The sequence below is a fragment of the Dipodomys spectabilis genome, unplaced genomic scaffold (genome assembly GCF_019054845.1).
Source record: "Dipodomys spectabilis isolate Male_0828 unplaced genomic scaffold, ASM1905484v1 ptg000043l, whole genome shotgun sequence".
Classification (NCBI taxonomy): Eukaryota; Metazoa; Chordata; class Mammalia; order Rodentia; family Heteromyidae; genus Dipodomys; species Dipodomys spectabilis.
Genome location: NW_024870720.1, coordinates 6,893,408 through 6,918,081, shown reverse-complemented (window position 1 = coordinate 6,918,081; position 24,674 = coordinate 6,893,408). Strand labels below are relative to the sequence as shown.

Below are 24,674 nucleotides of genomic sequence, written 5' to 3'. Positions count from 1 at the left end.
GTCATCTCCTCATGCAATATCAGGCTGTGGGAAAGCACCAGAGAAGATAGTTGTCTTTCCTATGCTTTATCTGTCCACCTGCCTTGTTATTTTTATTGTTGTTGTTTTAAAGGTCTAGAGACTGATGACCAAAACCAACCTAACGGAAGATCCTAGGGCCTTATCTAAGAAGAGAGTCCTTTTCACACATGTAGTTATTTTTTAAAATACAGACTCTTGCTATGTAGACCTAGCTGGCCTCATATTCATGAGTCTTCTGCCTTGGCCTCCCAAGAGGTGGGATAACAGATATGCATTATCTCACTTAGGGGGGGGAAAAAGAAAGAAAATGTATACTTTGAGGAAACTTGGCAAATATTAATAGGGAAAAATTCAATATCAAATCAGATCTGGAAACAAAGTAGTGAAAAAAGACATGAACAAAAAAGTCATCAAGAAGATTAAAAAAAAAAAAGTAGCATCCAGTCTAATATTTTCCTGTGAATTATTTTTCTCTTTATGGGTGTATTTAGCAAAACTTTGACACTTCTCTTTTCTACTCTTTATAAGAAGCTGGGCACTGGTGGCTCACATCTGTAATCCTAGCTAAGGCTGAGATCTTAGGATTGTGGTTCAAAGCTATCCCAGGCAGGAAAAGTCCATGAGAGTCACAAAATGCTGGAAGTGGATCTGCGGCTCAAGTGGTAGAGCTCAAGCTTTTAGCAAAATTGCTCAGGGACTGAGTTCAGGCCCAGAATTCAAGCCCCATGACCAACACACAAAAAAGGAGTAAAGCAAACAGAGAAATTGGATTGATCAAAAGGCCAGAGGAAAAGCTAAATTACTGAAATACACGGGGCCCATTTATGAATAGGAGAAAATTGTCATTACTGTGTGGTGCAATTCCAGTGGCGTTCAGTAGGTGGCGCAATGCAGATTTTTCTCCCAACACTAACCTAGGTTACCACTGACATAAATACTGGAGGAGGTGCTTGACTGACTCTTACAGACTGCCTAAAGGAACCGACGGGCAGGTTGTCTTGGTAAGCAACATCTTATTTTCTTCTACAAAAGAAAAGAATACTTTATCTAAGTTGTTGGGTACAGAAACCTCAAAAATTTCAATGAGTAAGTCCTGGAAGTTTTTCCTGATGGGCTGTATTTCTGCTATATACTTACTATGTGTTTAAACTAACATTGTTTATCAGCCACTAATTCTAAATCAAAGCAGAGTGAAGTTTTTAGAAATTATTTGTTTGTTTGCTTTTCCCCTCCCTTCATGTATGATGACTATTTGTGTTGCAGATGTTTTCTGGGTTTCTCACAGAGCTACTAATTGCTGTTTTGGGGGGACATTATTCTCCACCTTGCCCCTTCATTCATATGAAAATATTCAGGAACCCAGGACCTGTTCCAGTTCATGAGTTAGAGTTTAATCCCCATTGTGTGGTAGAGATGGTAGAAATTCAATCTGACTATGGTGTTCGGAGCTGAGGCCCTACAAGGTAACTAGGGTCAGAGAAAGTCACTAGGATGGAATTCCATGATTGAACGCTACTAGCTTTATAAGAAGCTGGGCAGTGGTGGCTCACGCCTATAATCCTAGCCGAGGCTGAGATCTTAGGATTGTGGTTCAAAGCTATCCCAGGCAGGAAAAGTCCATGAGAGTTTTATCTCTCCTTAATCACAAAATGCTGGAAGTGGATCTGTGGCTCAAGTGGTAGAGCACAAGCTTTTAGCAAAATTGCTCAGGGACTGAGTTCTGGCCCAGAGTTCCAGCCCCATGACCAACATAAAAGGAAAAATGAAGAAAGCAAACAGAGAAAGACCTGTGTGTTCCTGCCTCTTGCTGCGAGCTGCCCTGAGCTGTACTCGAACTCTTACCAAAAAGACCATCACCAGATGCAGCCAGATACATGTCATCTCTTCTCTACCAAGCAGTTTGCTCAGGTATTTCACTCTGTTTACAAAAGCCAGATGGATAGAAGGGATCAATCTATTTCTTCTGCGCTGTGGTGTAGCTCCTCTGTTTTGATGGGCCGGTTTATTTTAGCTTTTCCTCTAGCCTGTCCTCATCAGATATTCTTGCATGTTTTTTTCAGACCACTGAATCTGTTCAGGGAAGCTTGAAGTTAGATGAAATTATAAGTTTAAAAACTGTTTTCCAAGCCACATGCAATGCGTGCAGAAGATGTAAAAGTGAATGTCTCTTTATAACAGCAACAAAAAAAGGAAACCAAGCAGAGAGCCCTGAATTCATTGAGTCCTTTCAACCTGAAGTTAATAGTTGTTTTCATATAGAGATGACTTAATAAATATTTTCAGAGCTGAACTTAACAATGAGCTAGGTTGATTGTATAAATACGATCCATTAAGACCAGTCAGACCATGACTCTGTCATGACCCAGAAACTCTAAACAAAGACAATTGAAACGTACCAGTTCCTTGTGTCTTATCAGGGAAGCTAGAACTATCACTACAGTCCCCCAGATGGACAAGTGAACCTGAATTTATTCTTTCTATGTATTTATTTGTTTGTTTATTCTGAATTTAGTCTTTTAAATTTCAATATCTTTTTTCTGTTCAACTTTGTGAATAATCCTTTTATTAGGCAATCAAATAGTTTTGAGATTTTAATAAAGATGGATGTTAGTGATGATCTTTAAGATTTTGATTTTAAAAAATTATTTGGTTTGAGGTATAGAGACTCTGATTGCCATTGATTTTTAGCAAATATGGTATATAAGACTTACAAATCCTGCAAATACCTAAAAATTAATCGTGTGTGTGTGTGTGTGTGTGTGTGTGTGTGTGTGTGTGTGTGTATGTGCGCACACATATGCATGCTGGGTCTGGGGCTTGAACTCCAGGCTTTGAAGAGCTGTCCCTTAGTTTTTTCACTGTAGGCTGGTACTCTACCTCTTGAGCCACAGCTCTACTTCCAGCTCTTTGGTGGTCAATTGGAGATTGGAAAGTCTCACTGACATTTCTATCCAGACAGGCTTCAACCCGTGATCCTCAGATTTCAGCCTCCTTGGTAACTGAGATTACAGGTGTGAGTCACTGACACCCAGAAATCCTTTTTATTCCCCCATTTGAAATTATAGAAATGGAAAATGGTTTCATAATCTGAGAACCTCAACTATGTGACTTTAAATAAAAGGACAAAATGGGGTCTGGGCATTTGAATGAATTAATATAGCAAGTTATAAAACTGAAGATGTACTATTTTCTCATGTTTAGGGACAGGCAGGATGAACGTTTTCATGGCAGTCATTGTTATTAGGAGAACAAGGATGGTTCTCTTCTTCTGGCTCTGGGTGGGCTGGGTGGGTGAGCACCAAGGTCCCTACCCAGCAGCCATCTGCTTTTGATCTCTGGGACCTGCTCCACATGGCATGCCTGACTATGCTGATCACCACTTCCTTGGCGTCTTGGGCTGCTCACAGATGAAAAGAGCCTCTGATTTGGACTCTAACACAGAACTTTGGAGTCTGAGTAGTGAGCCCCACTTGAGTCTTAGGACCAACTACTTTTACTTTGACCCGGCTTGTAAGACTGGCCCAGGCCTAACTGGGTATTAGTTTGATTCTCATTATCTTGATCAGTTTGTTCCCATCTCAAGAACCATAGGCTGAGTTCTTTATAGACAACAGGACTTTATTTTCACAGTTCTGAAGCCTGGACATCGAAAGTCACAGTGCCACTTTTAGTTCTAGGGAGAACCTCTTCTGGTTACCAATGGCCACCTTCTTATATCCTCCTATGAAAAGGCCAGAGAGCTCTGTGAGGTTCCTTTCATAAGAGCATGAATCCCACTCACGAGACCTCCACTCTCATGACCAAAGAACCTCTCCAAGGACCGCCTCCTAATGCCATCACATTGAGAGTTAAGATTTCAACATACAAGTTTTATTTGTTGGTTGTGGGGCTCAAACTCAGGGCCTGGGCACTATCCCTCAGCCTCTTTGTGGTCAAGGCTAGCTTTCTATCACTTGAGCCACAGCATCACTTCTGGTTTTTTAGTGGTTAATTGGAGATAAGAGTCTCACAGGGACTTTTCTGTCTAGGCTGGCTTTGAACTCCTATCTTCAGATCTCAACCTCCTGAGTAGCTAGGATTAAAGGCATGAGCCGCTGGTACCAAGCTTCAACATTCAATTTTTAGGAGGCACAAAAATTCAGTCCAGAGGCTACAATCCTTGATAAGAAATGTACTCATTATCTTGCCCATGTAATTGTAACCCCTCTGTACAGTATTTTCACAATAAAAAAAATTCAGTCTATAGCACCCATTTGAATGTGCACTTGTGTAACTAGCTCTTTTGGGGAGCTGGAAAGGAATAGTTAAGAAATTTATGGATCTTTCCAAAAATATTATCATAAAAGACTACATTTATATTTAGCATGATATTTGTATCATCTTTCTCTTTCCCTCCTTCCCTCCCTCCTTCCTCCTTCCTTCCCTTCTTCCCACCTTCCGTCCCTTTCTTTTTCTCTCCTTTCCTTCTTTCTTTCCTTCCTTACTTTTTTTTTACTGGGCATTGAAATGAAGACCTCTGTATTATCTTTCTTGCTCAGAATATTCATGAATGCATTTGTTGGTGGAGACAATACTTTCTTCAATGTTAGAAGAAGTCAGGATGATCAAGGCATCATTGAGCATTCCTACAAAAAGGTAAGTCTGAAAATTAGTCAGAATTGCATGTATAACTTGAAGAACTTTTGTAACACAGGGTTGTCTCTGGAGAATTGAATCATTTAGATCAAACTATCATTTGAGCTGGGGTAGGGGCATGTTAAGAGGAATGGGGCATGTGGCTGATATTGATGGCTTTATGCCTGAGGTTGTTCTGTGGATTTGGAATTAAGTTCCTTGAGAGAGCTATGGGCAACTCCAGCTAAAAGTGCTCTGTGTGTGTGTGTGTGTGTGTGTGTGTGTGTGTGTGTGTGTGTGTGTGAAGTATATATTATTCCACCACAATGCCTTCATGTTTCATGTGCCAGTACAACAGTGATGACAGGATAATAGAATAGTGCAAGTTGATAACTAGAGTAATAGGCATAATCTAGAATGATATTACACTTGGTGAATGAATGATACAGGTATTGTAAATATGAGAGAGGAAGAAAAAACTTCCATCCTCAATCCTCCAGTACCCCCACTTCCTCATCACTTTTGAAATGGAACCCCTACTTCTTATACTTATCTACAAGGCTATATATAATGTCCCTAACCCCTTTCATCCTCATTTATCCCATGCTAATACTTCCTCACGTTTCCAAAGATCAACCAAGCTGAGTTCTATCTCAGGACTTTCATCGTTGGCTTTTGCATTGCTTCTGTGGGTGACTCATTTACTTCATTCTTGCTTCTATCCTAGTGTCAGCTTCTCAAAAAGGTCTTGATCAATGGATCAATTAAAACCAACTACCACCCAGCACCGTCTCAGACCTACAATGACCTCAGCTTCATTTTTCTATGGGGTGCTGATTATTAAATGAAATTAAGTTTAATCCCTCATGAACAAGACTTTGTCTTAAGAAATAGGGCTTTGTCTTCTTCACTGCTCTGGATGCAGATTCCAAAACATGTCCAGTAAATATTAATCATCATGGAGAAAGGAATAAATCTACTCAAATACCTTTTATTGTGATGTAATTTTAATTACCTTTTCAAATATGACCAAAGTTAGGCCCAGACTGTCAGGCTTTAGGCAAGGAAAGAACACACAGCAGGAGGTAAAGGTAAATAAAAGAAAAGTTTATTGGGGTATGCTCCTAGGTCAGGATCTCCCTGGTCAGGATCAGAGAGGTCGCCCAGAGTCTGGTTGTAGCAGGGTTTATATGGCTGGGGTCAGCAGGAACTTTTAACATGTGACTTGTTTTGCAAGTTTGAGCGGTTTCAGGCCAGTGCCCCCAAAGAACGGTTGGGACAGGTGATGTACAAGGAAGTGGCTTTTCTGGGCTGCCTCTGCCCTCCAGCGGCCTGATATATAGGTAATAATAGGTAATGTGAAAATAATCCTAACCAGCCACATGGGAGAACTCTCTAGAAAATCATGGGAAGTTATTTATATCAAAGAAGGACATATACTAGTTGAGCCTAACCCTGGGTTCTAAATGAACTTTGGAGAGGGTGGTGATTGGAGGAAATTTCCAGAAGCCAGCTGTGTTAGATTTCTATAGTTTCTATAAAGCATTATTATAGACTTGGTAGCAAAAAAGCAACAGATGTTCACTTTCAAATGCTGGAGGGTCAAAGTCCTAAATCAAGATGAGAGCAGGGCTGCAGTCTCGCCAGGACCTCCTTCAGTTCCTGGTGTCTCTGGCCTGTGGCTGCATCGCTCCAGCCCTGACTGCCTTCACATGGCCTGCCCACTGCATCTCTCTCCCCTCCTCTTTCATCTGTCAGTACTCTTTTTTATAGAGACACTTGTCATTAGATTAGACTACTTGGGTAACCTAGAATGACTTCCTCATCTCAAGATCCCTAACTTTGTTGGGTATTGGTGGGCTGAGATCTGAGGGTTGTGGTTTGAAGCTAGCCCAAGAAGAAAAATCCTTGAAGCTCCATCTCCAATTAACCAGTAAAACAGCTGGACTGCCAGCATGGTTCAAGTGTTAGAATACTAGCCATGAATGAAAAAGCCAAGTGGATTCAAGTCTGGGAACACACACACACACACACACACACACACACACACACACACACACAGGAACACACACTGTGGTAGGGAGAAAATAGGAGAGAAGAGGAAGTAAGAGGAGAGCTGAGAAGAGGAGAGAGAGGAGGGAAAGAGGGATGGGAGGGGCTGGGATTAGGATATAGTTAGGGGATAGACATATCTTTTGGGAAGAACCACACTTCAACCCATTATACCATTCATATTAAAAGTTGTTTGACTAGAGCTCACATAATCATCTTCCTGTCTGTCTATTTACCTAGTTTTAGGTTAAATAAACCTAAAGAATGTAGTCTTCATTTTCTGAGCCTCTAATAAGAAATGTTGATTTCAGCCATGCCCAGTTTAATATAATCATTTAATGTAGATTTCTCTCCTAGGATTTGTATCAGTGTCAAGATGCGCTGAAGAACAGCAACCACTCAGGAAGGCCTAGTGTTCCAAAATGTCTACAATGAAGCCTGGCATCTTCTATTGCGTCATTATCTTTGTCTTAATACTTCTCAAGATGCAAATATCTGATGAAAGTGAATTTAGAGTTGACAGGTCAAAAGCAGACCTTACTCATGTTCCCCAAGACTTACCTGTGAGAACAACAACGTTAGATATATCACAAAACAACATAGCTGAGCTTCAGACTTCTGACCTCCAACCACTACCAAAGCTGAGGGCTTTGATAATATCTCACAATAGAATCCAGTATCTTGATATCAGAGTTTTCCAGTTCAACACAGAATTAGAGTACTTAGATTTGTCTCACAACAAGTTGAGGATGGTTTCTTGCCACCCCACAGTGAACTTCAAGCACTTAGATCTCTCATTTAATCCGTTTGATGCCCTTCCCATATGCAATGAATTTGGCAATATGTCCCAACTAAAATTTCTGGGGTTGAGCGCTGCTCAGTTACAAAAGTCTAGTGTGCGACCAATTGCTTGCTTGAATATCAGTAAGGTTTTGCTGGTTTTAGGAGAAACTTATGGGGGAAAAGAAGACCCTGAGAGCCTTCAAGACTTCCATACAGAAAGTCTACATATAGTATTCCCCACTAAGAAGGAATTCTACTTCACTTTGGATGTGTCAGTCAGCATGGCAGTAAGTTTGGAACTCTCTAACATCAAATGTGTGGTAGATAATAATCAGTGTTTTTATTTCCTAAGAGTCTTATCAAAACTTCAAAAGAATCCAAGCTTATCAAATCTCACCTTAAACAACATTGAAACAACTTGGGGTTCTTTCATTCAGATCCTGCAATCGGTTTGGCATACAACCATCAAGTATTTCTCAATTTCAAATGTGAAACTCCAGGGTCAGCTTGACAATAGAGAGTTTTATTATTCAGGCACATCCCTAAAGGCTTTGTCTGTACACCACGTTGTTAGTGAAGTGTTCAGTTTCCCACAAAGTAATATCTATAGAATCTTTGCTAATATGAATATCCAAAGCCTCACCGTGTCTGGTACACGCATGATCCACATGCTTTGCCCACCCCAAACCAGTCCTTTTCTGCATTTGGATTTTTCCAATAATCTCTTGACAGATATGGTATTTGTGGATTGTGAGCACCTAATTAAGTTGGAAACACTTAGTTTACAAATGAATCAGTTAAAAGAACTTGCATATGTAATGAATATGACCAACAAGATGAAATCTTTACAACAGTTGGATATTAGCCAGAATTCTCTAAGGTATGATGAAGATGTAACTGCTTGTTCTTGGACTAAAACTTTATTAATTTTAAATATGTCTTCCAATATACTCACTGACTCTGTTTTCAGATGTCTGCCTCCCAAGGTCAAGGTGCTTGATCTTCACAATAACAGAATAACAAACATCCCCAAGGATGTCACCCATTTGGAAGCTTTGCAAGAACTCAACATCGCTTTCAATTCTTTAACTGACCTTCCTGGATGTGGTTCCTTCAGCAGCCTCTCTGTGCTCATCATTAACCACAACTCAGTGTTCCACCCATCAGCTGATTTCTTCCAGAGCTGCCACAAGATTAGGTCAATAGATGCAGGAAACAACCCATTTCAATGTACATGTGAGTTAAGAGAATTTGTCAGAAACCTAGGCCAAGTATCAGGTGAAGTGCTAGAGGGCTGGCCTGATTCCTATATGTGTGACTATCCTGAAAGGCTTAAAGGGACCCCACTAAAGGACTTCCACATGTCCCCGTTATCCTGTAACACAGCTCTGCTCATTGTCACTATTGGGGCCAGCATGCTGGTGTTGACTGCTTCAGTGACCTTCCTCTGCCTCTACTTGGATCTGCCGTGGTATCTCAGGATGTTGTGCCAGTGGACCCAGACCAGACTCAGGACTAGGAATGTTCCCATAGAGGACCTCCAAGGAACGCTCCAGTATCATGCCTTTATTTCATACAGTGGGCATGATTCTGCCTGGGTGAAGAGTGAATTGCTACCAAATCTAGAAAGAGAAGGTACACGGATTTGTCTCCATGAGAGAAACTTTGTTCCTGGCAAGAGCATCGTGGAGAATATCATCAATTGCATTGAGAAGAGTTACAAGTCCATCTTTGTCTTGTCTCCCAACTTTGTCCAGAGTGAGTGGTGCCATTATGAACTCTACTTTGCCCACCACAATCTCTTCCATGAAGGATCTAATAACTTAATTCTGATCTTGCTGGAACCCATCCCACACTACTCCATTCCTAGCAGCTACCACAAACTCAAAACTCTCATGACCCAGAGGACTTATTTGGAATGGCCCAAGGAGAATAGCAAACATGGATTGTTTTGGGCCAATCTAAGGGCATGCATTAATGTCAAGTTGATGGAACAAGGAAAAGAAATGAATTATACTTAGAACTAAAAACGTTGCTAAGTTTTGAAGTTACAATAATGAAGCTAGTTGCATCAACATAAATCTAAAAACACTTTAAACTTTATGATACAGTTAATGTATACGTTCAGACCCCAGTTCAACATTTTACATGGTATGATATAATTTGAATTTAAACAATTTCACATATACAAGGGATTCATCTGTTTCATTGCTATAGCTAAATTCATTGACTTTATCATGAATTCAAGAGAAGCACTTTTTTTTCAGTGATGTGTATTTCTGTGTGTAAGGGTCAATGTTAGAGAACACCATGGCCTCTATATCTATATCTATGTATATCTATAGATAGATGTTGCTCTCTCCCTCTCTCTATATATATTTGTATGTATGTATGTATATATAGATAGATAGATAGATGCCTATGATGGCTGATTTTCTTTTTTTTTTCTTTTTTTGCCAGTCCTGGGGCTTGAACTCAGGGCTGCACAGTCCCTGAGCTTCTTTTGCTCAAGGCTAGCACTCTACCACTTGAGCCACAGCACCACTTCTGGCTTTTTCTGTTTATGTGGTACTGAGGAATCGAACCCAAGGCTTTATGCATGCTACGCAAGCACTCTTCCACTAAGCCACATTCCCAGCCCTGGTGGCTGATTTTCTACAGCAGATTTCCATAGCTATCAATGCCCTCTGAACTTCTATTCAGAATTTTGTTTCTAAATGTTGAAGGATACTCACTAATGTTAGATTCCATTCCTAAAAAGCTATTTCCTAGACATGACGCTCATACACAGGATAATTCATAAGTGATAGGAACTTCTTAGAAGTAGCCCTTACCCAGTGTCCAAAACAGAATTAGTGGATAAATACTCCAACTTTCTCATTCTTTTTGCCAATACTGGACCTTGCACTCAGGTCCTCGTGTTCTTATTTGCCTTTTTGATGGTTAATTGGATGTAAAAGTTTCCTGGATTCGTCTGCTTGGGCTGGATCTGAACCACAATCCTCAGATCAGTCTTCTGAGTAACTAGGACTATAAATGGGAGCCACTGGTGCTTATCTCAAATGTTTTTCCCTTTTCTTTCTTTCTTTCTTTCTTTCTTTCTTTCTTTCTTTCTTTCTTTCTTTCTTTCTTTCTTTCTTTCTTTCTTTCTTTCTTTCTTTCTTTCTTCCTTTCTTTCTTTCTTTCTTTCTTTCTTTAAGATAAATATAGAATGTATTTTACCTTCTCCATGATTCCTAGTGGGATTAAATTCTTGTTGCCCTACACAGAAATGGCCTGATAAAGTATTTTTCCTTGTCTTCTCTCCCTCTTTCCCTCATTTTCTGATTCCTCTATGGATATTGCCTGAAAACTCATTTCCGAAAAAAATATACTTGCGATAAGTACCTTGGTTCATAGTTTGCTTCTAGGGAACCCAAATCAAGAGTATGTTCCATTTCAATCTAAATGGAAATCCTGAGTCTGATTTTTTTTTTGTGGCCAATGATATTTTTCAAATTCTAGTTGTCTGAAGTGGCATACACCAATGCTGTCCTCCTTTTTGCTTGGAAGGAGGAACATAGTTGAAATGTTATGCCTTCTTTCTGGGGCGTTATTGAAGAGAGCAAGAGCAGATCAGGTGTATTAGCTAGGCTGACCAAATACCTGAGAAGAGTAATTTAAAGGAGCAAAGATGTATTTAGGCTGGACACTGCCAAGGATTCCATCCATCATGGTAGGGAAGGTATGGTGGCAGTTCACTTCATGGAGGCCGAGATACAGAAAGTGAATCCAGGAAGGGATGGAACTAGGGGCGGCCCCAAGGACAGAACCCCAGTGACTTCCTTCCTCCAAAGTTCCCACCTGCTACTTTTGACTCAAAAGGTCATCATATTTTAAATTCATTAAGAGTTTGTGTCAGAGCCCATGTGACCTAATAGTCTGTGGGAAACACACAGAGCTAAGTGTCCTTTACTAGGCACTTCTTACTCCAAAATACTGACAATTAAGGCTAACCATTAAGCAAGGATTAGGCTATATCAGAGTTTTCATATATCCAGCACATCCTCTCATCTGCCTTGTTAGCTTATAGGCAGCTCTGGGGAAGTGTAGCTTGACTGGATCTTGTCATAACAGCAGCATTTCTCCCTTGATTCCTGAATGACTTCACTAATACCACTGCATGAGATGGCTGTGGAAACTTATTCAACTATTCTGATACATGCACAGGATTAGAAGTACAAGGTATTGGGGCTGGGAAGGTGGCTCAGTGGTAGAGCGCTTGCCTTGCATGCCTGAGGCCCTGGGTTCGATTCCTCAGCACCACATAAGCAAAAAAGAAAAAAGCCGGAAGTGGCACTGTGGCTCAAGTGGTAGAGCGCTAGCCTTGAGCTGAAGAGCTGAGGGACAGCGCCCAGGCCCAGAGTTCAGGCCCCACGACCGGACCCCCCCCCCCCCCAAAAAAAAAAAAAAAAAAAGAAGTACAAGATATTCCCCAAAGTGACGCTTGACCACCATAAAGTGAAAGCCTTTAGATAAATCTCTTCTAATCTTAGGTTAAAAAAAAGAGGCATGGTATGCACGGTTAATCAGAAGATTTACTTACCCTTAAGGTAACCAGTTCTTTAATTCACTTTAGGTTGTCTCTCCCTTATTCCTGATTTTATGTTTCTCGATCCCCTCACTCTTGAGCCCTGATAAATGAGTATCAGTGAACATAAAATCAAAGTTCTGAGATCATTTAGCTTAGGCACTTTAGAAATAATGGGGTTCCATTGGGTGTTGAAAAAAGACTTTGATTTTGGATTTTTCAATATGTAATGATGAGAAATGGAAATGCTATTCCAATAGAGAGATGAAAATGGCAGCTATACCTAGGCCAAACTGGAACTATTATCCCAGCTTGTCTAGACCAGGAGGTATGTGAAAAAACAACAGTATATAAGTCGGGACAGTTGTATTAAGACCATATTTTGGCCGGGCGCTGGTGGCTCACGCCTGTAATCCTAGCTACTCAGGAGGCTGAGATCTGAGGATCGCGGTTCAAAGCCAGCCCGGGCAGGAAAGACCGTGAGACTCCTATCTCCAATAAACCACCAGAAAACCGGAAGTGGCGCTGTAGCTCAAGTGGTAGAGCGCTCGCCTTGAGCTGAAGAGCTGAGGGACAGCACCCACGCCCAGAGTTCAAGCCCCACGACCGACAAAAAAAAAAAAAAAGCCATATTTTGGCTTGTACCTGTAATCCTGGCTACTCATGAAATGAAAGCAGAGTTCAAGGAATCACATTCAAGGCCAGATCAGGCAAAAAAAAAAAAATGTTAGTGAAGTCCTAGCTAAACAGAGAAGTTTGATGTAATGGCAAGTGCTAGCCATCCCAAGTAAGGAGGCTCTAGGTAGGAGGATCACAGTCTGAGGCCAGCCCTAGTCAAAACTACAACACACTACTTGGCTCAAGTAGAAGAACACTTGTTTACAAAGTGTGAGGCCCCGAGTTCAAACCCCAGTTCAAATATATGTGTGTGTGTGTGTGTGTGTGTGTGTGTGTGTGTGTGTGTGTGTGTGTGTATATACGTATTATATATTATAATATAGTTCAAACCCTAGTTCAAATATATATATGTATATATACGTATTATATATTACAATATACACTATATAAATATATAAATAAATATATTTTTTAGTTTGGGTTGCATAGTGAGATCCCGTTTCAAATATAACAACAGCAACAGCAACATAAAAATGCTCACTCCTGTAATCCTAGCTACTCAAGATTCTAGGATCTGAGGATCATGGTTCAAAGCCAGTCCTGGCAGGAAAGTCCATGAGACTCTTATCTCCAATTAACACCAGAAAACTGGAAGTGGCACTGTGGCTCAAGTGGTAGAGTGCTCGCCTTGAGCTGAAGAGCTCAAGGACATTGTCTAGGCCCAGAGTTCAAGCCCCACAACCAACAAAACAAACAACAAAACAAAAAATCATATAGGACTCCAGCTATATTGGAATTAGAACTTAAATTTCTATGAAGGATACTAGTAGAAAGCAAATGTGGACCCTAAAATGTATGTTAAATTGTAAAAACTCCTAGTTTTGTACTAAAGCTACAGCCATTATTAGAACTACATTTTCCCATTTTCTCTAAGGTAACTTTATTTCCCGTATTCAACTTCAAAAAGATTTCACAATCAAGTAGCAAATGTTTAGCAAGCAGCTACATGTCAGATTTCAGAGACTTTTGTAACAAAGTGCCACAAATAGAGGACCTAGACAACTGAAATATATAGTCTTGCCATTCTGGAAGCTACAAGTTCAAAACCAAGATGTTTGCAGGGATGACTCCTTTTGAAAGAGCAAGGGAAGGATCTGCTCGAAGCTTCTTTTTGACTTGTATTTGACCATTTTCCTCCATGTTCTTTTGTCTCTGTGTCCAAATTTTCCTTCCTTATGTGGGTCCTACAAACACTGGAATGGTCTCACCTTAGTTAATTACATCTACAACAATGCTGTTGTCAAAAGAAAAGGTCACATTCTGAGACTGAGGTTCAAAACTTCAACATATGAATTTGGGGGACATAATTCAATCCATCAAACCTTATAAGTGTAACAAAAATAATTTCTATAGGGAGGCGGAAGTCACTTAGAATTTAACAAACTCAAGACTTTGAGAAGTTAGTCATACACACACACACACACACACACACACACACACACACACACACACACAACTGATCTCAAAGTGGTTTTAAGGAAGTTGCTAAAATATTGCAATTGCATTGGTGGAGTCTTCTGCCAAAGAAATTCAAGTTGAAGGATGAGGACTTTGGGCCTTCAGCAGTGGAAATACCAACAATTTCCTAGTTTTGTGAGAAGGAGTAAATAAGCAGGCTCTTGGTCAGAAGGTCTGGGGTTTGTCACTACTTATTTGTAGATAATCTTGGACGGACAAATACTTAAACTTCCTAAACCTTGATTTCATTATGTAATATGTAATACGCCCCTAAAGTAACTAGCCAAGACATTTAGATTGCTAAATGCTTCTTATGCTCAAAGCTAACACTCTACCACATGAGCCACAGCACCACTTCTGGCTTTTTCTGAGTAGTTTATTGAACATAAGAGTCTCACAGACATTCCTGCCTGGGCTGGCTTTAAACCTTGATCCTCAAATCTCAGCTTCTTTAGTAATCCTAGGATTATAGGCATGAGCCACCACTGTCTGGCTTGTTGGTTTTTGTTGTTGTTTTAGCAAAATATAAACGGCACTGGATGCAATGGTGTGCTGGTAAATACCTAATAACAGATTTGAAAAAGAAGAAAAGAGCTTTGATAAAAATCATACTTTTTTTTCATTAGGTCTAGAAAATTCACAGGCTAATGAATACAGTCCTCTTTATGTGACTGCCAGTGTTGTGTAACTCCTGCACCATGGCCAATTTCTAGGTGCTGCTATAACATGGTTGAAGGTGGATTTGGAGAGAGATACACATGTATCTCAGTGTGGATACAACAGACATAGTACATGTACAGTAAATAACTAGGACACAATAAGTTCAGAGTACTTGCTACTGTTGTTTTTAACATCATTTATTTAAATGCAAGTAGATGTAATCTAATTTTTAACAATGGCTATTGTTAGAAATCAATTCATTAAGTCCTTGGAAGATAAAAAAATTGGTGCTCATGGGCTGGCATAAGCTGGCTCTAAATCTACATAACCAGTAGATATATTAGAAAGTTCTGGAGAAATGGGTCACAGAGTGATCTGTGAGACCATAGGGGACAGGTTACTGGGCAGAGCCTGGACATTCTACTTGTCATGTGCATGTAGGTGTGTGTGTGTGTGTGTGTGTGTGTGTGTGTTATTAGGAAATGACCTCAAAACCTTATTCCCAGGCCTGCTGCCCTTTAGCTTGGGTTTAGGGTAGCGTCCCATACTTTTGCCTAGAAGCAGCTTCAGACCAAGAGTCTCCTGTCTTTCCCCCCAAGTAGCTGAAATTGCAGACACAAATCATTACCTTTGAAATAGTCTTACTCACTTTTGTCCAGGCTGATCTGAAGGATGATCTTCCTATCACTGCCTTCCAAAGAGTTGGAATTACAGGTAGGAGTCACCATGCCCATCCCCTACTTGCCATTTTTGCTAGTCTGGAGCTTAGAACTAGAAAAACCAGAGGTCATTATATGTGGAAGGAAATGCCTAATTTTACAGAAATCACTAAGCAATAATCCCTCATCACAACCGATAATCAGGGTCTTTAAATTCAGCGTCCAACTTGGCAGCAGAAATCTGCTCTGCCAGGGGACACAGTGACAAAAACAACATGAAAGCTTAGTGTTTCTTTTTATAATCAGAAATTCTTGAAAATGATTTTGAGAAGGGGATCTCACTAACTTTTTATTCAAACTGGCCTTGACTGTATCCTTAAGAGGCTGGCTAATGGATTGCTCTAACATGTATTGCCACTAGCCTGCAGTAGAGGGCGAAAGGCTTTCAATGTCACAGGAAGTTGACTTAAGTTGTTCTAAGACACCCCCACAGCCAATCCTGACCTTGTCAATGAGTCTTCCACACACCTGGTCTTCTGCTGTGACACCACAAGCTGGGTGATGGTAAGAACCGTTCTGAACTTTCAGAACTTTGTTCTGAATCTGGCTAAAAAAAGAAATAAGGGTGTAGATTGGGTTTTGGCTAGAGAGAAGGCGATTGGTGCTCTATAGATGGGAGGAAAGTGAGCTTACTCAGATTTTCTAGTATTTGTTACGTTGCGTAAACATTGGTAAATAGTGACCAGGGGTGACTTCACTGAGAAATTATCTTGCAGGTTCTTGCAGGCTGAGGGTTTTCTAACACTACAGATTAAGTTAGGCCAGCTGGAACCACGGTAAGTTTCCTCTAGCTTTTGTTTCCCTGTAATACATGTTAACAACATCTGCTGCCTGAGATCAGTTAGCTACTTCAAGCAAATTGTTCCTTTTCCTAGTTCAAAAGTTGTGCACTTATGGGACAGATCTGAGGGATCTTGAACACTGTACTTCTTGCTCAGTTTCCTCCAGAAGTTGAGAGTAGCCTCAGATGACCACTGGGATTGCTGTCCAGTGCCATACGGGTCACAACCTCTAAGTCTGAGTCCTTGAAGAGATCTTTCTCACAGATTGCCTGCACTCAGCTATTCATTAAGGATGTGCACATTTTGAGAATTATTTTAATTTTTCTGAATTTAAGAATATATTTTCACATAAGCAAAGCCTCTTAAATTTGGTGGGATCCATCATAGTCCCATTCTGACTCAGAGAGAGGCATGGGGGTTGAAAGGAAGAGGCCATCATGGCTGTGGGCTGGGTTAATGGACCTCTAGTCTCTACAATCTAAGTCATTGCACTTCAGGGTTTGAGATGTCTTTCATTTGGTTTTAAGTTTCTTAGGTCATCATGGGAAAATTAATCTCTGTGTTTTAGCTTCTAGATCTGTAAAATAGAAATAATAATGGTCACCATTTTGTTGGCTTGTTGAAAGGATCCAAGAAGATAATGTATGGGTAATATATAGCTCCATATCAGACATACAACAAACTCACAAATTCATTCACTATTTGGTGGGTTTTTAAACCTTTCCCCACATCTCTGAATTGTTAGTAAAAGAGAAATTAGGTGAGTAAGTATATATTCCTTGGTAAAGCACCAATTGTCATTTGGACTTTTAACTCATAAGCTATTCGAAAGTCTTTCTCTGCTTTTTTTTAACCTGTTTTCAGCACAGTAGAAATGGTAGGAATGCAATAGTAGTATATATTATTTACTGACTACATATCTCATTAAAAGTTTATCTTGGAGCCAGGGTTTGGTTCAGTGGTACAACATGTACTTCTCATATCCAAGGCTCTGGATTAAATACCAAATACCAAAACAAAACAGTAACAACGAAGTTTATGTCATACTTTTTTTAAAAAAGCTTTAATCAAATACTACAATGTACGTGTACTCCTGAGAAGACAGGACCTTTATATTTGCTTAAATTAAGAGAAGTCTAAAGAGAGTTCCTCTCTCATTATAGTTTCAGATAGCATTGTGGTATTGAGCAGGGGGAAGCAGAGGTGAAAGATGGAAACCCTGACATTTCAGCCCAGAGAAAATCATCGACAAAGAATCTGCATGTTCCACGGCCATGGCTCCCTGGCCTAGATGCTTCAAGGGAAGAATGTACCCTGTGAGGGGATGACCTTGAAATCACCTTTATCTACATAATGGTTACAGCTGACAGCACAAGTCATACTGGAACCTGGTATAGGGGTAATGAATCAGTAATGCCAATCCTGTCCTTACCAAAAAAAAAGTCTGATATTTGTTGAATGTAGATTTTATGTCCATTTTCAGTATTTTTTTAGTTTTTTTTTTTTTTAAGCAGTCATTAGCCGGGTGCTGGTGACTCACGCCTGTAATCCTAGCTACTCAGGAGGCTGAGATCTGAGGATCTCGGTTAAAAGCCAGCCTGGGCAGGAAAAGTCCGTGAGACTCTTATCTCGAATAAACCACTCAGAAAACCAGAAGTGGTGCTGTGGCTCAAGTGGTAGAGCGCTTGCCTTGAGCTGAAGAGCTGAGGAACAGTGCCCAGGCCCAGAGTTCAAACCCCACAATCGACAAAAAAAAAAGCAGTCATTCCCAAAGAGACAAAGGACACATCTTTCAGATGTGGGGGTTAAAGCTAAATTTTAACTGTATATGTAAACATATCCAGGGTCATATGCCTTTATATACAAACATATTAACTGAAGTATGGCATATGCAGGGGAGAATTCAAATGGTATAACTCCTTTCAATGACTAACCTACAGTCTCACAAAATGAATACCAGGAGGCTGGAATTTGAGGTGTCAGGGTGGGGGAGGCCGAAGAGAGGGCAGGTGAATAAAGAAAGGAAGGGTGGGAAAATGCAGTCATCGGATTCTGGGTACTACGTGACAAGGGAACTAGGAAAATTGAGGGGGTTGAGAGAGATGGGGGGAAAGGCAGAAGGAGGGACATTGATCAGTATGCCTTGTACTCATAAAGTGACATGTTGAATTAAAACTCTTTGTGCAACTGCTTAAAGTTAATTTAAAAAGATGAAATTTAAAATGTGACAGAAGTAGAAATTAAAACACTATTTATCTTGAATATGAGTTCTTTGAAGATGGAGCCCAGGGCTTGTCACAAGCTTGACCAGTGCCTTGATATTTGAGCTATGCCCCAACCTTTTGTTTGAATTTTGTTTTCAAGATAGAATCTTGCTACTTTCCATTAGGCTGGCCTTGAACTCATGCTTCCCCTAAAATTTCTATCTTCCTTCCCTTACCCCGGTCTTAGGCCTAAGAAGTGCTACCATTGATTAAATGTCATGGTACTAGATAATTTTATCCACAAGCTCCACTGTAGAAAAGAGGAAACAGACACTTTGAGAGTTTAGTTGAGAAGATATAGCACACAGCTAGCGTGTGGTTAACACTGGACTTGAACACAGATCTGTGGATTCCATCATCAGACCCACTCTTGAACTGTGATGCGCTGAGCCATATCGGGAATTCACAATATGAATTCACTTGTTCCCTACATGTTTTTTAGAGTGTATTATGTACCATCTTGGGCTTGGGGGATAAAGAGGTGAAGCCCTTTATTCACACATACATATATTTATTAACTATCTATTGAGCCTGTGCAGAGAATGGAGGAGTAAAGTGGACAGCTCTATGAAGATAGGGGTAAAGTCTGTAGACAAATGGGCAAAAATTCATTGCTTAAGTGGACATTCATAAGCAAGAGCAAGTGCATAGAAAATTATTGTTTACATATAGTGGCACAGAAGTCAAGATCAGGAATTTGAAAGTAGAGTTTCTGCTTGCTAGGCAGGTGCTCTACCACTTGAGTCACAGCTCTAACTCTCTTTTACTTTAGCTATTTTTCAGATAGACTTACACAATGGTTTTTCTATCTATTCCTTATGTGTAGCTTTTTTTGTTGAGGTGGGGTCTTGTTTGCTTTTTGCCTGGACTGGTCTTGATCTGTGATCCTTTCAAACTTCGCCTCCTGAGTCAATGATAATACAAAGTTTTAAAGCAATGGAAAGGAAAAAAAACTTTACATTTACACACTATGTGCTGTGGATCCAATCATTAATCCTCTAGGAAATTGACTTTCTATTGGTAATATTTAGAAAACTTACTTTTTTATCTGTCAGTGCTGGGCTTGAATTCACAGCCTGGGTCCTATCCCTGAGTCTCATTGTTCTCAAGGCTAGAGCGCTACCACTTGAGCCACAATGCCACTTCCGGCTTTTTCTGAGTGGTTTGATAGGAGTTTCATGGACTTTTTTGCCTGGGCTGGCTTTAAACTGTGATCCTCAGATCTCAGCCTCTTGAGTAGCTAGGATTACAGGTATGAGCCACCTGTGCCTGGCTTGGAAAACTTATTTTTACATATATAACAGTTTGAAAATTTGCCAGAAAATAAATAGTATATTCACTTGCATTTTCTGATTATTATACTAAATTTAATATAAACATAGTATGCGACATACTATGTTTATGTATATACTATGTTTATGTATATACTTCATTCTAGAGAAGCACTAAAATCCGAGCAAAGAAAAATCCTTGAAAGCACAATGGGACTGAAGATATTGTAATACTGTAATGCTGAAGAAATTACATACTACTGAGTCCACATTTTTAGAAGTTGGTGTTTTAAGCTAGGAGTAGTGGTACATATATCTGTAGTCCCAGCAATTGGGAGGTTGAGGTAGGAGGATCATGAGTTCAAGGCTGGCCTACATTATATGGCAAGACCTTGCCTCAAAAACAAATCCTATCTCCAATTAACCACCAGAAAACCGGAAGTGGCCCTTGGCTCAAAGTGGTAAATGCTAGCCTTAAGCAAAAAAGAGCTCAGGGATGGCACGCAGGCCTAGAGTTCAGTCCCATAACCAACAAAACAGAATCAAAAACTTTAGAGAACACTAAGCAGTCTCTCTTTACTTACTCTTTCCCTAGAGTGTGAGCTGTATAGGGACTCTGATATTTCTCATGTCTAGAACACTTTCTGACAGAACAGGTACTTACTACAAACCTTAAACATGAATATAGTGAAAATGTCAGTTCTCCAACTACTCTGTTGTGTGTCAAACCACTTGAAGCCTGACTCTTCTCCCTAAGTCCTCACAATTTTCCACCTGTGAGTTGCCTCCTGTGTAGAAATACTGCCCCTATGGAGGGGGTGTGTCAACACTGATATAGGTGTGCAAGTGAGTGAATACACTTGTATCTCAATGCATGGAAACCAGGAAAGGGAAATTGAGTTTTTATCATTATCGTCATTATTTGACAGTGATCCAGATTGCTCTCATCACCAACCTGATGACATACAAAGACCCATGGACATGGCAAGAAGCATCTGCATCTGTCTTGGGTTGTGCAAGTGCATGGGTAAGTATTGTTGAAAGCCAGGTAGTAGCTGCAGGAACTCTCTGGATCCATAAAGGCAAAAGGTGAAGAGCAACTCCATGGTAGTAATTCAAGGACCCCAATATTTGTCAATAAGACATTAGTTTCCATCTTCTTAAAGCCTTGAGATGATCAGAAGAGGTGAGGACAGGGTATGGAGTCTGCCCTGCCAAAGCAGCTCCCAGGCTGAGCAGGAGAGAGGTGCCTCTCTGTGTGTGGCCCTGTGTCTGAGAAACCTGATGGCCTCAACAATTGGGACATGGTATCTGGTTGGGAGGTCACCAGCCTTGGCTCTAAGATCAAGTCATTATATATGGGTTGGGAATCTATTCTGACCTCTTGGTGAATATACTTAGATGTTAGCTTTATCATCATCATCATCATCATGATGATGATCATCATCATTGTTATTATTAGTATTATTAAAAATCCTACAGGACTTAAGTCAACAAAACCCCACTGATATTATTTACTGTCTTTCTAGGGGCTTGATTGGACATTCATCATTCATGTGAGAAAGGGAATGATAAAATCTTGAAAACACAATGGGCTTTGCTATAAACATTTATATATTTTGTAACCTCGTCATGTCAGTAGAGAGCTGGGCTCCAAAGCTGCCTGAAGAGAGGGAATTGACCACTAACTGCTCCAACTTGTCCCTAAGGAAAGTTCCCTCCAACTTGGCCCCAGCCACAATCACTCTGGATTTATCCTGTAACCTCCTCTTTCAACTCCAGAGTTCAGATTTTCATTCTATGTCCAAACTGCAAGTTCTGATTCTCTGCCAGAACCGAATCCAGCAGCTGGATTTCAAGATCTTTGCACTGAACAAGGAGTTAAGATATTTAGATTTGTCTTACAATAGACTGAAGATTATAACTTGGTATTCACTGGCAGGTCTCAAACATTTAGATCTTTCTTTTAATGATTTTGACACCATGCCTTTTAATGATTTTAAGCACATGGCACATTTGGAAACTTTGGGTTTGAGTGCAGCAACAATACAAAGATCAGATCTCCAGAAAATTGCTCATTTGTATCTCCATACTGTCTTCCTAGGCCTGAGAACTCTTTCTCAGTATGAAGAAGGTAGCCTGCCCATCTTAAACACAACAAAACTTCACATCGTTTTACCAATGAACACAAATTTCTGGGCTCTTTTATGTGATGGAATTAAGACGTCACAAATATTAGAAATGACTAACATAGATGGCAAGAGCCAATTTGTAAGGAACAGAGCTCTACCAATGCTCACTCTAGAGAGTGCCAAGACATCCACTCTTTTATTGAATAAAGTTGACTTGCTCTGGGACGACCTTCTGCTTATCTTCCAATTTGTCTGGCATACATCTGTGGAATATTTCCAGATCCAAAATGTGATTTTGGGTGGTCATGTTTACCTTGACCACCATCCATTCGACTATTCAAATACCGCCATGAAAGCTATAAAATTGGAGCATGTACATTTCAGAATGTTTTCTATTCCACAGGATAAAATCTATTTGCTTTTTACCAAGATGGATGTGGAAAACCTGACCATATCAGATGCACAAATGCCACACATGCTTTTCCCTAATTATCCTCAACGCTTCCAATATTTAAATTTTGCCAATAATGTCCTAAACGACGATCTCTTTAAGACCCCTACCCAATTGCCTTACTTAAAAACACTTGTTTTGAAGGGCAACAAGCTGGAGACGCTTTCCTTAGTGAGCCGCTTTGCTAACAACACACCACTGATGCAGCTGGATTTGAGCCAAAATCTATTACAACATGAAAAGGATGAAGATTGCGTGTGGCCAGCAACCTTGACCACCGTCAATCTGTCATCAAATCAACTCACTGACTCTGTCTTCAGGTGCTTGCCCGGAAGTATTCAAATACTTGACCTGAATAATAACAAAATTCAAGCCATCCCTAAAGTGCTGATTCATCTGCAGGCATTACGAGAGCTAAATATTGCATTGAATTTTCTCACCGATCTCCCTGGGTGCAATCATTTCACAGGACTCTCAGTACTGAACATTGAAATGAATTTAATCGTCAGTCCATCTCTGGATTTTTTTCAGAGCTGTCATAAAATTAAGACTCTAAACGCAGGGAAAAATCCATTCCGCTGTACTTGTGACTTAAGGGAGTTCATCCATTTTGAAAAACGTTCAGAAGGTGTGGTAGTTGGATGGTCAGATTCATATACCTGTGAATACCCCTTGAGTCTAAAGGGGACTCACTTAAAAGATGTCTATCTCCCTGAACTATCTTGCAACATCGTTTTGTTGGTTGTCACCATCATGGCCATCATGCTAGTTTTGGGGATGGCTATGGCCTTCTGCTGCCTGCGCTTTGATCTGCTCTGGTATGTCAGGATGCTGGGCCAATGGACACAGCACAAGGCCAGGAAAACAAGGCAAGAACAGCCCGAGAGACACGCCCAGTTTCATGTATTTATTTCATACAGTGAACATGATTCTCCCTGGGTGAAGAATGAATTGATCCCCAGTCTAGAGAAAGAAGATGGCTCTGTCTTGATCTGTCTGCTTGAGAGACAGGCAGACCCTGGCAAAAGCATGGATGAAAATATCATGAGCTGCATTGAGAGAAGCCAGAAGTCCATCTTCGTTTTATCGCCCAACTTTGTCCGGCGTGAGTGGCATCCTTATGAGCTCTACTTTGCCCACCACAGCCTCCTTCATGAAAATTTGGATCATGTCATTCTTATCCTACTGGAACCCATTCCCATGTACTGTATTCCTGCCAGGTTTCATAGGCTGAAGGCTCTCATGGAAAAAAAAGCATACTTAGAATGGCCCAAGGATAGGCGTAAATGTGGGCTTTTTTGGGCAAACCTTAGAGCTGCTATTAATATTAATTTTTCAGGTGCTAGACAAATGCATGCACTTCAGACATTCACAGAGCTAAGTCAAGAGTCTCCACGAGGATCCACTATCTCTCTGATAAGAACAGACTGCCTCTAAACCCCAACTCCAGCCCCCAGGGAAGTTGGGGACCACTTTCAGTGTTGGGATGTAAATGGATACTCAAATTAGGATGGGAATTTGTCAATATCTATCAGAATGAAAAAATTAGTTATTCCCATCATGTTACTTCCTAAAGATTACTAAGAATGTATCCTTAAAACACCTGCACAAGTTTATAATAATTCACATGAAAAGGTATTTATCTCAACATTGTATATAATTGTGGAAATTTGAAAAATACCCTACTATCCACAAAATAAGGATGGACTCAATAAGTGATAGTATATCCATGTGGTAGAATATTACATAGTCATGAAAAGAGTGAGGTAGTTCTATGTTTACTAGTATGGAAAAATTATATTCATATATATTATAAATAAAAGTCTAAAAGAATCTCTGTCAGTATAGTAAAAGTGGTTTGGGTCTGGTTATATTCCAGGGAGATTTGGTTTCTCTTCTATATGTTTCCATAATGTTTGAGTTATCTGGACTGAATCTGTATTTCTTTTGCAAGAAAATGAAAAATGAAGACCATTTTGCAAGTATATTTCTTCTATTCATTGTGCTTGATTCTTCTTTCTCATCTCACAGATCATAGACAGAGAACAAGCACTTTCCAATTTTGTAAAATTATATTTCAAAAACAAACATCATTTGGTACTGGTAGCTCATGCCTGTAATCCTAGCTACTCAGAGATCTGAGGATCATGGTTTGAAGTCAGTTTGGGCAGGAAAGTCCCTATTAGACTCTCACTTCCAATTAACTACCAGAAAAGCTG

The 24,674-nt window shown here is 40.1% G+C and overlaps 1 protein-coding gene across 11 annotated transcripts; it reads left to right on the top strand.

Annotated features, from left to right (window-relative positions):
* The first annotated feature begins 969 nt into the window (after window positions 1-969).
* Window positions 970-24,440, top strand: Tlr1 (toll like receptor 1). Of its 11 annotated transcripts, none has more exons than XM_042678483.1 (4): window positions 970-1,022; window positions 4,560-4,656; window positions 20,802-20,899; window positions 21,402-24,440. In XM_042678483.1, the coding sequence occupies exon 4, from the start codon at window positions 21,463-21,465 to the stop codon at window positions 23,890-23,892; it is 2,430 nt and encodes an 809-aa protein (XP_042534417.1). In that variant the 5' UTR covers window positions 970-1,022; window positions 4,560-4,656; window positions 20,802-20,899; window positions 21,402-21,462; the 3' UTR covers window positions 23,893-24,440. The 11 variants fall into 11 exon arrangements, with proteins under 11 accessions (XP_042534417.1, XP_042534422.1, XP_042534420.1 ...); XM_042678488.1 differs by lacking the exons at window positions 970-1,022; window positions 20,802-20,899; window positions 21,402-24,440 and adding exons at window positions 1,763-1,929; window positions 7,045-8,350; window positions 8,441-9,739; XM_042678482.1 differs by lacking the exon at window positions 970-1,022 and adding an exon at window positions 1,771-1,929.
* Window positions 24,441-24,674: the final 234 nt, after the last annotated feature.

Coding starts and splice junctions, on each gene's coding strand:
- Tlr1 (XM_042678483.1), top strand. CDS start 21,463: ATGGGCTTTGCTATAAACATTTATATATTTTGTAACCTCGTCATGTCA.